At 33.9% G+C, this 13105-nt stretch overlaps 2 protein-coding genes across 4 annotated transcripts in view; both read right to left on the reverse strand.

Annotated features, from left to right (window-relative positions):
• The window catches only part of LOC107757146 (rho GTPase-activating protein 22), a 50676-nt gene extending 43436 nt beyond the window's left edge, over positions 1–7240 (reverse strand). Inside the window, exons 1-3 of the mRNA XM_016574558.1 lie at positions 7105–7240; positions 2459–2649; positions 816–903 (exon numbers count right to left, since the gene is read on the reverse strand). Of these exons, the coding sequence (XP_016430044.1) occupies positions 816–903; positions 2459–2649; positions 7105–7147 (322 nt within the window). The 5' untranslated portion in view covers positions 7148–7240. The remainder of the gene's footprint in view (positions 1–815; positions 904–2458; positions 2650–7104) is intronic.
• A 3140-nt stretch (positions 7241–10380) lies between these two features.
• Positions 10381–13105, reverse strand: part of LOC107757147 (putative ZDHHC-type palmitoyltransferase 6) — a 27325-nt gene continuing 24600 nt past the window's right edge. For all 3 annotated transcript variants that reach the window (XM_016574560.1, XM_016574561.1, XM_016574559.1), the window contains 5 exons: positions 12652–12725; positions 12403–12565; positions 12218–12300; positions 11938–12128; positions 10381–11391 (listed from right to left, as the gene is read on the reverse strand). In XM_016574560.1, the coding sequence (XP_016430046.1) occupies positions 10936–11391; positions 11938–12128; positions 12218–12300; positions 12403–12565; positions 12652–12725 (967 nt within the window). In that variant the 3' untranslated portion in view covers positions 10381–10935. The remainder of the gene's footprint in view (positions 11392–11937; positions 12129–12217; positions 12301–12402; positions 12566–12651; positions 12726–13105) is intronic.

Raw genomic sequence — 13105 nt, forward strand, 5'->3', positions numbered from 1 at the left:
CAGTTATTAATGCAGTCTAACGCAGTTATTAGAGAGAGAGAGAGCAAGAGAGAGAGAGGGAGAGAGAGATTAAGTGCGTGTGAATACTTGCGTCTGTGCGTCTCTCAGCAGTATTCAGCAGCAGCATCTAATAGCGAATCTTTAAGTTGAACTGCTTCAAGAACCTCGCTACTGAGAAATGTCATGTAGCTTTTCAGCTGCGAAACTCTTATTGATAAATTCACGGATGACAAGTTTCTGTCCGCGTCTCCGTGTGTGTGCGCGAGTGCGTGTCTATGTGTGTGCGTGTAGAGAACGGGAGAAAGAAAGCGTGATTTCTGTACATAAAAATGGTTAAAGACATGGAAATAGTTTGTCATTTTTACCCCATTGTTTGTTATATTTATTTGCTCGATGTCTTCTGGGGTTTTGGTTCTTTTACTGTTGTAGATATCCCATAGTATAACAAAAATATTATATATCTCTTCATTGAGTTTGGACCCCCCCTTGACGAGAAAGCATAGGCACGTGCCTACAATGCCTATGCATAAATCCGGCCCTGCTAAGAGGACACCTAATGCCCTGATTAACTCTGGTAATGATGAAGCTGTATTTCATCAGTAACAATATGCAAGTCCCACTCAGAGCCTGCAAACACAGTGCCTTATTTGTTTTCTTGCTTTGCCATTGTATGCCTCCTTGAGTGACAAGTAGGACAAAAAGTATAAGTAAGTATAAAATATAACATGCACAGATTATGCCCTGATGGCACAAACCATTAAACGCGTAATTAAATCAGACCACAGAAGATTCAGGTAAATTTAATTATCTCCTACCTGGAACTATTTCAAAAAGATGCCGCCCAGGTTCATCAGGATTGGCTGTCAGCTCGTTGACTTGACTACCCTGCAACGGGATACATCCCTGGAGGGAAAAAGAAAGAAAAGATTGCTTTAAACAGTGAATAGGTTTGAAAAGCACTTTTTTTAGTGTTTTACACCATTTTAAGATGCTTTATCTATTAAAGCATTAAACAGATGAACACTTTCTCTTCAGGGATAACTGGAGTGTGTTTCATTAGGCTATTGTAATTTGATAATTGATTTGTGGTGCTAATAAGCACCTACAGGGGTTTACCTTCAAGGCAGATTAGGCAGTGTGGGATTATAATTCTCTATTGTGTGCATGGCCCAATTTTACGCTGTAATCAGCAATGCTGAGTCATGCATAATTAGACCCAACCACAGTCAAATCATAAATTATGTACCAGCCTCCTTTAGCTAATCCTCCATTCTTCGCTGCCCCAGCATTAAAGGGGTCATATGATGCGATTTCAATTTTTCCTTTCTTTTTGAAGTGTTACAAGCTCTTGGTGCATAAAGAAGATCTGTAAAGTTGCAAAGACTAAAGTCTCAAATCCAAAGAGATATTCTTTATAAAAGTTAAGAGTCAATTTATTTTTAACTTAATTTTTTATGATTTTTATTTTTCTAATATTTATCATGTATGTGTTTATGTACACTGTTAAAAGGCTTTTTAAATTAATAAGTCTCTTATGCTCACCAAGGCTGAATTTATTGGATCAAAAATACAGTAATAATTAGGAAATATTTTGAACAATATAAAATAATTGTTTTCTGTTTTATTATAATTTCAAATATAATTTATTCCTGTTAATTTATTCCATTTGTTCCATTAATATATTCCATTAATACACTCTTCAGTGTCACATTAACCCTATGAGAAATCATTCTAATATGCTGATTTGTTGCTCACAAAATGCTGATAATGCTTTTGCTGCTTAATGTTTTTCTGGAAACTGTAATAAAAAATTTTCAGGATTCTTTGATGAATAGAAAGTTCAAAAGAACAGCATTTATTTAAAATAGAAACCTTTTGTGACATTATAAATGAGTTTACTGTCACTTTTTATCAGTTTAATGCATCCTTGATTAATAAAAGTACTAATTTCTTTAAAAAAGTAGTTGTTATAGTAATGGTTGTTGAATGGTAGTGTGCATGTTTATAAATGAACATATAGTGGCCCAAAACTTCAGATATCTAATGCAATGAAATTCATAACTGCCTGAATGAATGCAGTTTTGTCTCTCTCACTGATTCAGGTCGAGCCCAATAACCTGTAGATGGTGTGTATTGTGGGTTGAGGGGTTGAACTTGAAAACAGTGAAGTCATTTGTTATCTCACAATCGATGCTTAAATCAGTAAGATAGATAACATATTGATTTTTTAGAGGTAGAGTTATTGATCAGATATGAAATAAAAGATCAAGGTCTCTTATTTTTTAAACCTCTTTTTGCAACATTAACTGTCACATTGTTTAGACACAACAGGGTCAGATTTTATTTTGATTAATGTTGTTGAAAGACAATGTTATATTCCAGATAAATGATATAATAATAAATAATCTGTCTTTATTTTTATTCTTGTTCTGGTTGTTCTGTCCTCTTCCCACTGTACCTGTGGTTTGGTTTCCTCCTCATCTTTGTAGAAGTAGAGCTGGTCAGTTCGAAGCACGAACCAGCGCAGCTGCCAGTTCTTCATGATGCTGCGCTGTTTCTTAAGCCAGCCCGCTTTTAACGTCCTGCCTTGGAGGCTGGGGGATGATGGCCTGCGGGAGAGCTCCCCCATGACCATGCTCTTAGACCTAGCTGAGAAAGTAAACACAAACACATACACATACATTCAAACATGTTAGGTTAGATTTCATGTCACATTTACAGTAGATTCCCATTCTGCTCATCTAAACCAAGTGAATTAGCCTCCACTAGTCTGGACAAGTATATACACAGAACGCACATAAAAACGCATAGATGCATTTGGCAATGCAAGCAATTTGCCCACCACCGCTGAAAACAAGATGTATCATGCATGCCTTATGACAGGCTTCTCAGTGATGCAAAAGCCCATTTTTTTGGACTTATTTATTCATGAATTTAAATTCCCCTTGTGTTGACCAGAGACAACCACAAACCACAGAAAAGCAGATGAGATTGGGCAGCTGTATTTGAGAGGCATGCCCAGTGTCACAAGCAGCTGCTTTATGCTCGTGGGCCGGAAGGGAAAAAAATCAATCCTTGTTTTCCTGTGTGCTGAGAGCAGCAAGATAGCAGAAACTATGAGAGTGCACTCCCTAGCTGTCTTCATACAGCTGTGTTTAGGATCACTCTGGATTTTTTTTAGCCTTTATCCGAGTGGCCTACAGTTGCTGGGACATTCCCACTATGCTGTTTTTCATGTGCTGAGAATATGTCTTAAAAATATAAAAATTATATATTTAAAATAAAAAAATAAATAAACTTTAAAAAAATTAATTTGTTTTCATTTGATTACATTTTCACAATTAAGTGAACATATTATGAATTTTAAATTATTTTATTACTTTAATTATAATGCCAATTTAATGTAATTTTAATGCTAATAATAATAATTGCAATTATATTTTATTTATATGCTAATATATACTATAGAATAATATATTAAGAAAAAAAAATCAATATTATTTTGTCCTTTTTTCAGCTGAAATGTGTTTTTTTTAAATTGCTGAATGTTTTTATTTATTTATTGGAAATATTATAATATTTTTATATAATATGATAATCAAATTTCCAATATCAGTTTCCATCCTGTTAGATTTTTTAACATAACTGTAACGAACACAAGCCAGTTCCTCAGTGACATCATCCTCCAGGATGTGATGTCATTTTTGGTGGACAAACATCAACACAAACATTAGTATTAACAATTAGTTTCATATTTTTTTTTTTGGTATTATTTGGTTTGTGTCATGTAATTTTATAAAATTACATATATTATTAAAAAATAAAAAATTGTTACAAATATAAAACAAGTATTTCAAAATATATATAAAATTACTGTATATTATACAGTAAAATTATAATTATAAATATATAATTATACTTCCTTAAATTACAACACAAGTATATTCTTTCTATGTTACAGAGTTAAAAAGGTACTGCATAACAGCAAAGAACCGACCGCTCCTCAGCCTGAAGGGCTGCAACCGCTGCCACTCTGATTAAATGACTGTAAGTAATGGAAGCCTCATCAGAGTTAATGCACACCTCACAGCCTCATGGAGAGCTAAAGAGTGATAGAGCACAAATGGGAGGGAAGAGGGTGGGAGAAAAGCCCCTAAAATGATCTAGCTCTTTGAACAGCAGTCTCCAGGGGCACACAGAATGGTGTTTCTCCTTATTACCCACAAACCTATAGCAGCCAACTCTCAATAACAAGCAGGTTGCCGACCGGGCAGAGCATTCGGCGTCAGAATTTTCCTCCATTTGTCTGATTTTCTGCTTATGTGACATGTTCAGTCTAAAAATACTGGAAGTCTGACCAGGCCCATGCATATTTCATTTAGACTCATTTTTGAAATGACAAAAGAGCCTTTTTTATGTGTCTGCTCCTTAAATATTCTTTCAGGGCACTGGTACTGAATATGAAGACTTGTTAAAAATCATCAAGAATTAATATGAACAATTAATCTCTGCCTGAAATGATCATCCTGCTTACAATAGTCCCGTAATAAAGAGTTTCGTACAAGACATGTTTTATGAGGACACCTTGAGTATGGCATGAGGAACAGAATAATAATGAATCTTGTGTAGCTCCTAGTTGGTTTGGATTATTTCTTAGTTCCACTAAGGGCTTGAATCCAGCTCTATTATAACCATCTTGCAGATTACAGTAAACTTAAAAATAATGCAAAATGCAAGTGAATAAATAGATCCATAATGACTTCATTTTTCCACTGGTAATATGTCTAAAAACATCTGATGTTAACATGTAATGTAACAGTAAAGGAACATGTAAATAAATCAAATTAGACAGATTTAAATATATAAAAAATTATGCTATCTGTCATACTTCCTGATAACAATTTACACATAAGTACAGCACAAAACTGAAAAGGCAATTGCCAGTCCACCTAATATTCTGACACTCAGAGTGAAATATCACTGCAAATGAAACCTGGCAGTGTCTTTGAGCCTGCTGTGCTGGAATATGTGCTGTAGCAGCTTAAAACACAGCAAACCCAATACCCTCACCAAAAGTGACACAATCCATATGCAAGATGATAAATGCAGAGCCCAGCAGACAGTGTGCTTCAAATGCTCCTGTTTGCTTTATGTTGCACAGCAGGGCAGAAATCAATTCACAAATAGCATTTTGCAGGAGAAATAATCAGGAAAAAACAACATGCAATTATTATCAATTCAACTTTAAAAATGATATTGCACCTGTTTTGTACGTGGAATTGATTGATGGTAACATTGTACAATAAGGTTCAATCCATTACCATTAGTTAATGCATTAGGTATCATAAACTAACAATGAAGTATATTTATTAGTATATCATTTATTAATGTAAGTTCATATTAATTTACAAATATACTGTTGTTTAAATATACTATTGTCCATTCACAATACTGTGGTGATTTATACAGCTGTTAAAAATGCATTAATATATGTGGAAATTAACATTGACTTTATTGGAAATTAACATTAATATTGATAAATGCTGTAAAATTATTATTATTATTTTTTTGTAACCATTTACAATGTCAGCAAGTGTGTGATGCATATTGTGTTAAAAACTGTTCAGAATCTAAAAATTGTATAGTTCTTTAGTTTTAACTTTAAGCATTAACTTTAGTTAATTTTTTTACTTCATCATACTTAAAGCATTAACTAAAGTTAAAGGGTTAGTTCACCCAAAAATGAAAATTAGGCTGCGTTTTACTCACCCCCGAGGCATCCTAGGTGTATATGACTTTCTTCTTTCAGACGAATCCAGTCGGAGTTATATAAAAAATCGTCTTTGATCTTTCAAGCTCTATCATTGCAGTCAGCGGGTGTTGCATTGCTTCAGTCCAAAAGAAATTCTCGTTTTGTACTTCTAATTATTGACCGTTGTTTTGTTTTGATCTCTCCCCTGTGTTTCTGTGTGCGTCACTTCTGAGCGGCGACCTCATACATCATTCCCCCAGAACTGCTTCTGTTTACAACAGTGAGCGCAAGCTAGATTCAAGTGATTATTATGTTTTGAATATGGATATTATTCTTACAAAAACGCATCGATTCATTCCAGAATGCCTTTGTTCACCCCCCGGAGCCGTGTGAGACATTTTATTTTTATGGATGGGCACTTTTTATTTAACTTCTTTTGGGGTGAGTAAAACGCAGCCTAATTTTCATTTTTGGGTGAACTGACGCTTTAACTAGTTAAAACTTATTGTACAGTATTATCTGATCAATAAAGTTATAAGATATGTACGTAGATGTATACATTTAATTAACATTATATGACATGTAAGCCATGATTGCCAGCAAGCTTTTACTCATGTAGGTGAAACTGTTTGACATTCAGTTGTTATGATTTATTACACCCTTGATTCTAAGTGTTGAAACTACAATTCATTATAGACCAAGAATAGAATGTACGTTCATGTGCAGAAAAACGGCATTGGATTATAATGATTACAATTATTCTTGACTTATCTCCATCATGTACTGTACACTCTTGAAAATAATGGTTCTTTATTGGCAATGATGGTTCTAAGAAGAACCTTTAACATCATGGAACCTTTCCGTTCCACAAAAGGTTCTTTATAGTGAAAAAACATTCTTATTATTAAAATATTCTTCACACTAAGAAAAAATGGATCTTTAAGAACTCTTATTTGGGGAACCCAAAAATCGTTCTTATGGCATTGCTGCAAACACCATCTTTATTTTTAAGATTGTATAAAAAAAAATCCCACTATGAAACATCAGGCATCATCAGCATGTGTCAGGATCCAAATCATGACTTCCTGGTTAAGGAGTGTGACACAAAGCCAAAGACCACTTACACTCATAATCAAGCTGAAAGATGTTACTAAGCAACCACCCAGTCTATTGGATCACTGCCATGGAGATATATAGTCCTCAACAGCCCATCACTGAGCTGTGAGATCAGCGGACTAGCGGAGCAGGAGCCGGTACTGAGTGCAGCTAATGCAGCCAGAAGAGGGTGTTGCTACGGATGGGAATGCAGGTCACTGATGCTGAGAAACAGCAGTGAGAATTAAAGGTCTTACCTCTCCTGGACTGTCTAAGCTTGGGACTTAGCATGGTGTTCATAGCTGAGCAACACTGTCCTCCATCCACATGTTGGGATCCGCACTCTACTCTCCTCCTGAGCCTCGCCCTGTTGCACCTCTTCCGCCTGCTCTGGACAGCATCTGTCTACCTCCCTCCCTTCCTCACTCTCTCTCTCCCCCTTTCATGTCCCGCTACCCCACTGCACTGAGCGGCACGCTTCCCGGGCCCCTCCCACCGTCATCATGCAGAGGCAGCTGGAGGAGAGAGACCTCTTGCTCAGATCCACCCTTACCCATAATGCATTATTTATCCCACACCACCCAAATTAATTCCACTTTGGACCAGCCATTAAAGGCCTGGATGATTACACTCAATAATTCAGTGAAGCAGAAACAGAAGGGCTTCTGCCATTTCTCCCCCTTCGCTTTTCCTCCTAATTGGTTCTTTAGTATGGTGACTGTATCTGCATGTGCTTGTGTGTACTATTTTATGTACTTCTCTATTTCTCTCCTTCACTCTATGTTCACCTTTTCACCATCTGGCTTTTGTGCATTTCAAATCACTTCCAAAAAACAGCTGTTAAAGGGTTAGTTTGGCCAAAAATTTTAATTCTGTCATTATTTACCCTCATAGGTGAGAAAAAACTCATATACCTTTTTTCTTTTGAAGAAGAATTTTCTGATATTTTCCATAAAACAAGCTCCAAAAAGGACCAAAAAGTACAAAAAAGTAGTCTACCTATATATGATTCTCCTCTTTCCTACTACTTGTTTCGCTTCCGTTTCAGTTTTTATAACCATTTCTTACTATGTGTAAGTAAGTTGTTGTTTTTTAGCATGTGTGTTTGGCAGTGTTATTTTTTAGGATTACTGATAAACTACTGTCGTTTGATTTGTATTGTTTGTATTTGTTATTTATTTTAATTTTATTTACATTATGTCTGAATTTATTATGTCTGTATAGGCCTTTTATTAAGTTTTAGTTTTATTTAATTTGAGTTATTTTAATACTCCAACAAACTAAATGGAAATGAAATAATATATATATTGAATTTATAAATGTGTATGTACATATACAGTATATATGTATGTGTGTGTGGTTGTACATACACTTATGTAGTTGTTTTTTTGGTGTTTGGCTTAGTGTTATGTTAGAATCATTATTATACACTTATACCTTTTGTTCTTTAATATTTTGAATTCTTTTTAGCTTAATTTTTTTTGTCTTTCTTTTAAATGTTAAGTTTTGAAATTTTGTTGTATGCATTTGTCATTTTTATTTAATCTCTTTATTTTTAAAATGTGTATAGGTAGTATTTATAAAGTTTTAGCTTTTAGTTTTGGATCTGTTTTTAGTTGTTTTAATACTACAACTGATTGCTTCTGTTGTCCTCATTTGTAAGTCGCTTTGGATAAAAGCGTCTAATAAATGACTAAATAAATAAAAAATAAATAAATAAAATGATTTGTGTGCTATTTATAGAATTTTCTGAATAAAATAAAACAGGAATATACTGTACTGCAAAATTCATTTAGCTATTTTTATGGTGATTTTGACATTTTTGGAGGTGACAGACATGGCCATTATGTTATTTATGAAAAGAGCTGCATATAATTCTAAAGATAGAAATATAATAGAAAAACAACAACATGGGCATGGAAAAACATGAGGGTGAGTAAATAGCATATTTTTATTTTTAGGTAAACTAATCCTTTGAATTTTTACTCATCTTTCATTTTGCTTTAACTGTATTATTAGGATCTAGTAGTTGCTTTGATAATGAATTTATTTAAAAAATGGTTTCCTAAAATAAATCCCCAGTAACACTTTTCACAACGTCCATGTTACACATAGTACATTTCACAACAACTGCAACAGTAATAATGCTGATTGCAAAACTACATGGTGACTGTACGTCAGAAGATCTGAGATTTCATTTAAAAAGTTTATGCTGAAAGGCTCACAGTGACAGCTATAGACAAATCCTCTAATTACTTGTTAACAATGAGGCATTCCAAAAAGCATCCACAATATACTACATACTGTACATAGTAATAGGTCATATAAATGTTATGAATTTTAGAAAGATTTTGCCATTCATGATACGCATCAAGTTGTTGTAATCACATTACCATAAAGAACACTTTCAGTCAAATAAGATGATTAAAAAAACTCACTTAATTACCTAAAAATCTCCATCGTCTCTCCATCGCAGTAAACACTCTGAGTTGTACATTAGGGCTTACAATTTAGCATATTCACATATGGCATTTGAAAATAACCGCCTCAAATATCTGTAGAAGTAAAAGGAGAACTAGTTATAAGTGTAAAGTTCACCAATGTGACATCTAGCCAGAGGCTCCCACTTAATATCTTAAGGAACTGAGGGGAGGAGAATGATTTGCCAAAAATGTATCACATTTAATAAATCCACATCTTAAAGAAAAATGTGTTCTCAGGACAAAATTCATCCCTCTAATACAAACACTATGAGATCAGTATTTTTACATTCACTACTCTAGATTAACTAAATTCTAGCTAAAAATATGTGCTTAATTGCATAATAAAGGGGAAATTTCCAAAAGCTGAGAGGTGTAAAAATCACAAGAAGGTTGGTAGATTGACGGAGACATCTAAGGAAATGACGACTGCTAATGCAGAAGTGAAAACAGCAGTGCAGTGTGCAAGTGCCTCTAATTATGGCCTTAGTTGGATGTTTTCCTACACTTAATACTGCACTCTAAAAAATGCTGGGTTGTTTCATCTCAACTTTGGGTCAAATATGGACTAACCCAACCGTTGGGTTAAATTTTTACATTAAATTTTTAACCCAAAAGTTGGGTTAGTCCATGTCACTTAGACCAATGATATAGGTCTGCAGATTCCCCCCTGCATGGTATTACTGCAGCAAAATCAATGGAAAATTAGCAGCAGACTATACAGGCCTCGCAGATGATTAATGATGGACAACCATCTTAAAAGCAGGGCTGGGAATGCAGAGTGAGAGGCTTCACAATCCTAATGCTCAAATTGATGTTACAAAACAAATGTTCCAATCTTTATTTTGTAGAATAACAAAATAAAATACTTTATCCCAATATAATATGCTAATAAATCACAACATCAATTTTCAGTGCGTTGTTTTTGCAAAAACATCATGTACAGATTTATTTTTTACTTCAAAATATTAAATGAAAAATCAAACTATAAATTTACACTAAAAGACATTTATTTAAAATGTTTCTTATAAAAAATAAATACAGATACAGTTACGGCAAGGCAAGGCAGCAGTGACCTTTGTTTATGTAAAGCACTATTACGAAGATTTATAATTTAGGTAATGTAATTTTTGTTTTTGTTTATTTTTACAAACTATGGGAGTCTCAAATTAACAATCTTCCCTGAAAATTAAGGCTGGAATGCACTATACAATTTTTAGATTCTGAACAGTTTTTAACACAATATGCATTACACACTTGCTGACATTGTAAATGGTTAAAAAACAAAACAAAACTGGGCATCACACACTAAACGACTAAGGATCGCATTGACTTAAAAAAAAACTAACTCTCGCAGAAACATGCACCTCATTGCTAGGAGATGCATGAGAAATGAAAACAATGTATGGTCTAAAATCAGCACAAAATATCAATCATGTTTGATATCCTTTGAATGGATAAAATTGTAGTCTGAAGCTAGAAAATCTGAATCTGAGCCCATCATACACTACGGGACTGTGAAGTATGTAACAGAAGTTATATATTCCAGCCTTTATAAACAACAATAAGAGACTAAACTGTGATGTTGCTTGGAATTTCAAAACGTCTCTATATACTGAAAGACTGACTGTGCTCCTGTCTTCTCCCTTCAAGCAGAAAAGTGAGGATTGTTCCCAGCCGTTGTCTTTTAGAAGGCCCTTTGTGGTCATACCGCCTAAAATAGGTGGTGGTTCCCATGGAAATGGCATCAAGCTGCTCAACTAGCAACCATCCCACCCAGATCAGAGAGAAGATATTGAACAGAGTCAGCAGGAGGACCGAGGCCTCTCTTCCCGCCACTGAGCCCCAGTCAGACATCTGCAAGCCTGAGAGTTTCAGGCAGAGGTAGTACACGGCACTGAGGATGAAGATGAGGTGAGCCATTACCATAGACATGATGAAGAGGATGAAGATGCGGTGGTTGTCCCGTCCCACACATTGATTGAGGAAGAGGCAGTGGTGGTCGTAGTCTTGGATGCACATGTCACACAAACGGCAGTGTTTACAGTTGTCCACTTGGATCAACTGAAAGAAAATAGCTTGTGCACTTTTGAAATTTGAATTTTGATAATAATAATAATAATACATTTTAAAAATATATAATATTTGTACGTGGGGATTTAACTATCCAAAATGATTGGTTCAAACATACACATATTTAATGCTGTGAATAAATTAACTTCTTAAATCTCAATTTTCCAATCTCAAAATATGTCAGCAAACAGTTTAAGATCCAGTACTGATTATTATAATTATTTAAAATAATTATATTTTATAATTTATATTATTAGAAAATATATTATTATTATCAAACAGATTAGGATCCAGCTCTGATTATTATTTAAAATATTTTTTTTGTTTTTATTTATTATAAAACATAATTTTTATTAACTAAAAATATTGATTTAATTATTATTTGAAACAACAAACAGCAATATTAAAATATATATTAATTAAATAATTCAATCTGATTTAACCATCCAAAAATAGTTACAACCCTCCAAAGAAAACCATTTTGATCAAGTAAATTTGAAATGTTAGTCAGAAAAGAGATTCAGACCCAGTGCTCACCTCACAGTAAATACAGAATCTGTCCGGTCTCTTTCCGGCTTCTATTAAGTCTCCTATGCTGGAAAACTGGGAATCAGTGTCAGCTTCTTTGAGTTGTCCTGGATTCTGATTTAGAACTTTCCAAAAAAGTCCAACGAACACACAAAAATGGACAAGTGAAAAATTGAAGAGGGTATAAGCTGGCCAAAAACGTGAGCTGTCAAGGAATAATTGACAAAACAACCAAAAGATTTCAACTTTTGAAAGAGGTTGATTGACATAAGCTATTTGCAAAGGATATTAGGTAAAAATTTATAGAGAAAGCAAGCTGTGGAATGAATTACACCCGCGGTCAGTGTTCCCAAGTACACAGGGTTTGGTAACCTAAAGTACAAATTTAAAAAGAGTAAAAAAAGTCATTATGCAATCATCATCCTATATATTATTAGTTATAAGCAATGCAATTTCCAATCACAACCCTCTAACCTTTGAAAGCTGCTCAGTCTATGATATTGAGAAAGAATGACTTTTGCCATACAAGGGAAAAGCACTGCAGAGAAGATAGCCCCATATTGACCAAGAGCTGCAGCTATAATGAGAACCCCAGCCCCACTGAGAGACGGCAGCAGCAGCATCCAAAAGTACATGCCTGCAGAACAGACCATTACACAAATAAGCATTACAGCTGATGAATATCATTATACAACAAATCCAAAGGAAAAGAAACAATGATACCATATGAGTCCTTAGGAATCAGATCTTTTGGTCGTTGACTGAAATGCGTCAAAATCCTAGAGAGCTGCTGATGTCTACAGAAATATTAGAGAAAAAAGGCAGATATAATCTTACTGGTCACAATTTAAACTTCCAAAGTAACAGTATTCACAAATAGAAAATGCAATACTACATGATTTCCCTGATTTTCTTTAAATGTACCCTACTTGAAGCTATAGATTAATTGCAGTACAGATCAAGTAAAGTATTATTTAAGACTCCTGGTTTGACCATGTAATTTATTATTATATATATTTTTTTAATTAATTTCATAAAATGTATACAAATATCCTAGCCTGTGACAACTGGGTAATATAAATAAATAATAATTATTATAATAAATTATTATAATAAATTATTATTATTATTTATTTAAATAATAAATAAAATGTAAAAAAAATAAAAATAAAAATAA

Source organism: Sinocyclocheilus rhinocerous, unplaced genomic scaffold (genome assembly GCF_001515625.1).
Source record: "Sinocyclocheilus rhinocerous isolate Xijiao unplaced genomic scaffold, SAMN03320098_v1.1 scaffold503, whole genome shotgun sequence".
In the NCBI taxonomy this organism is placed as follows: domain Eukaryota; kingdom Metazoa; phylum Chordata; class Actinopteri; order Cypriniformes; family Cyprinidae; genus Sinocyclocheilus; species Sinocyclocheilus rhinocerous.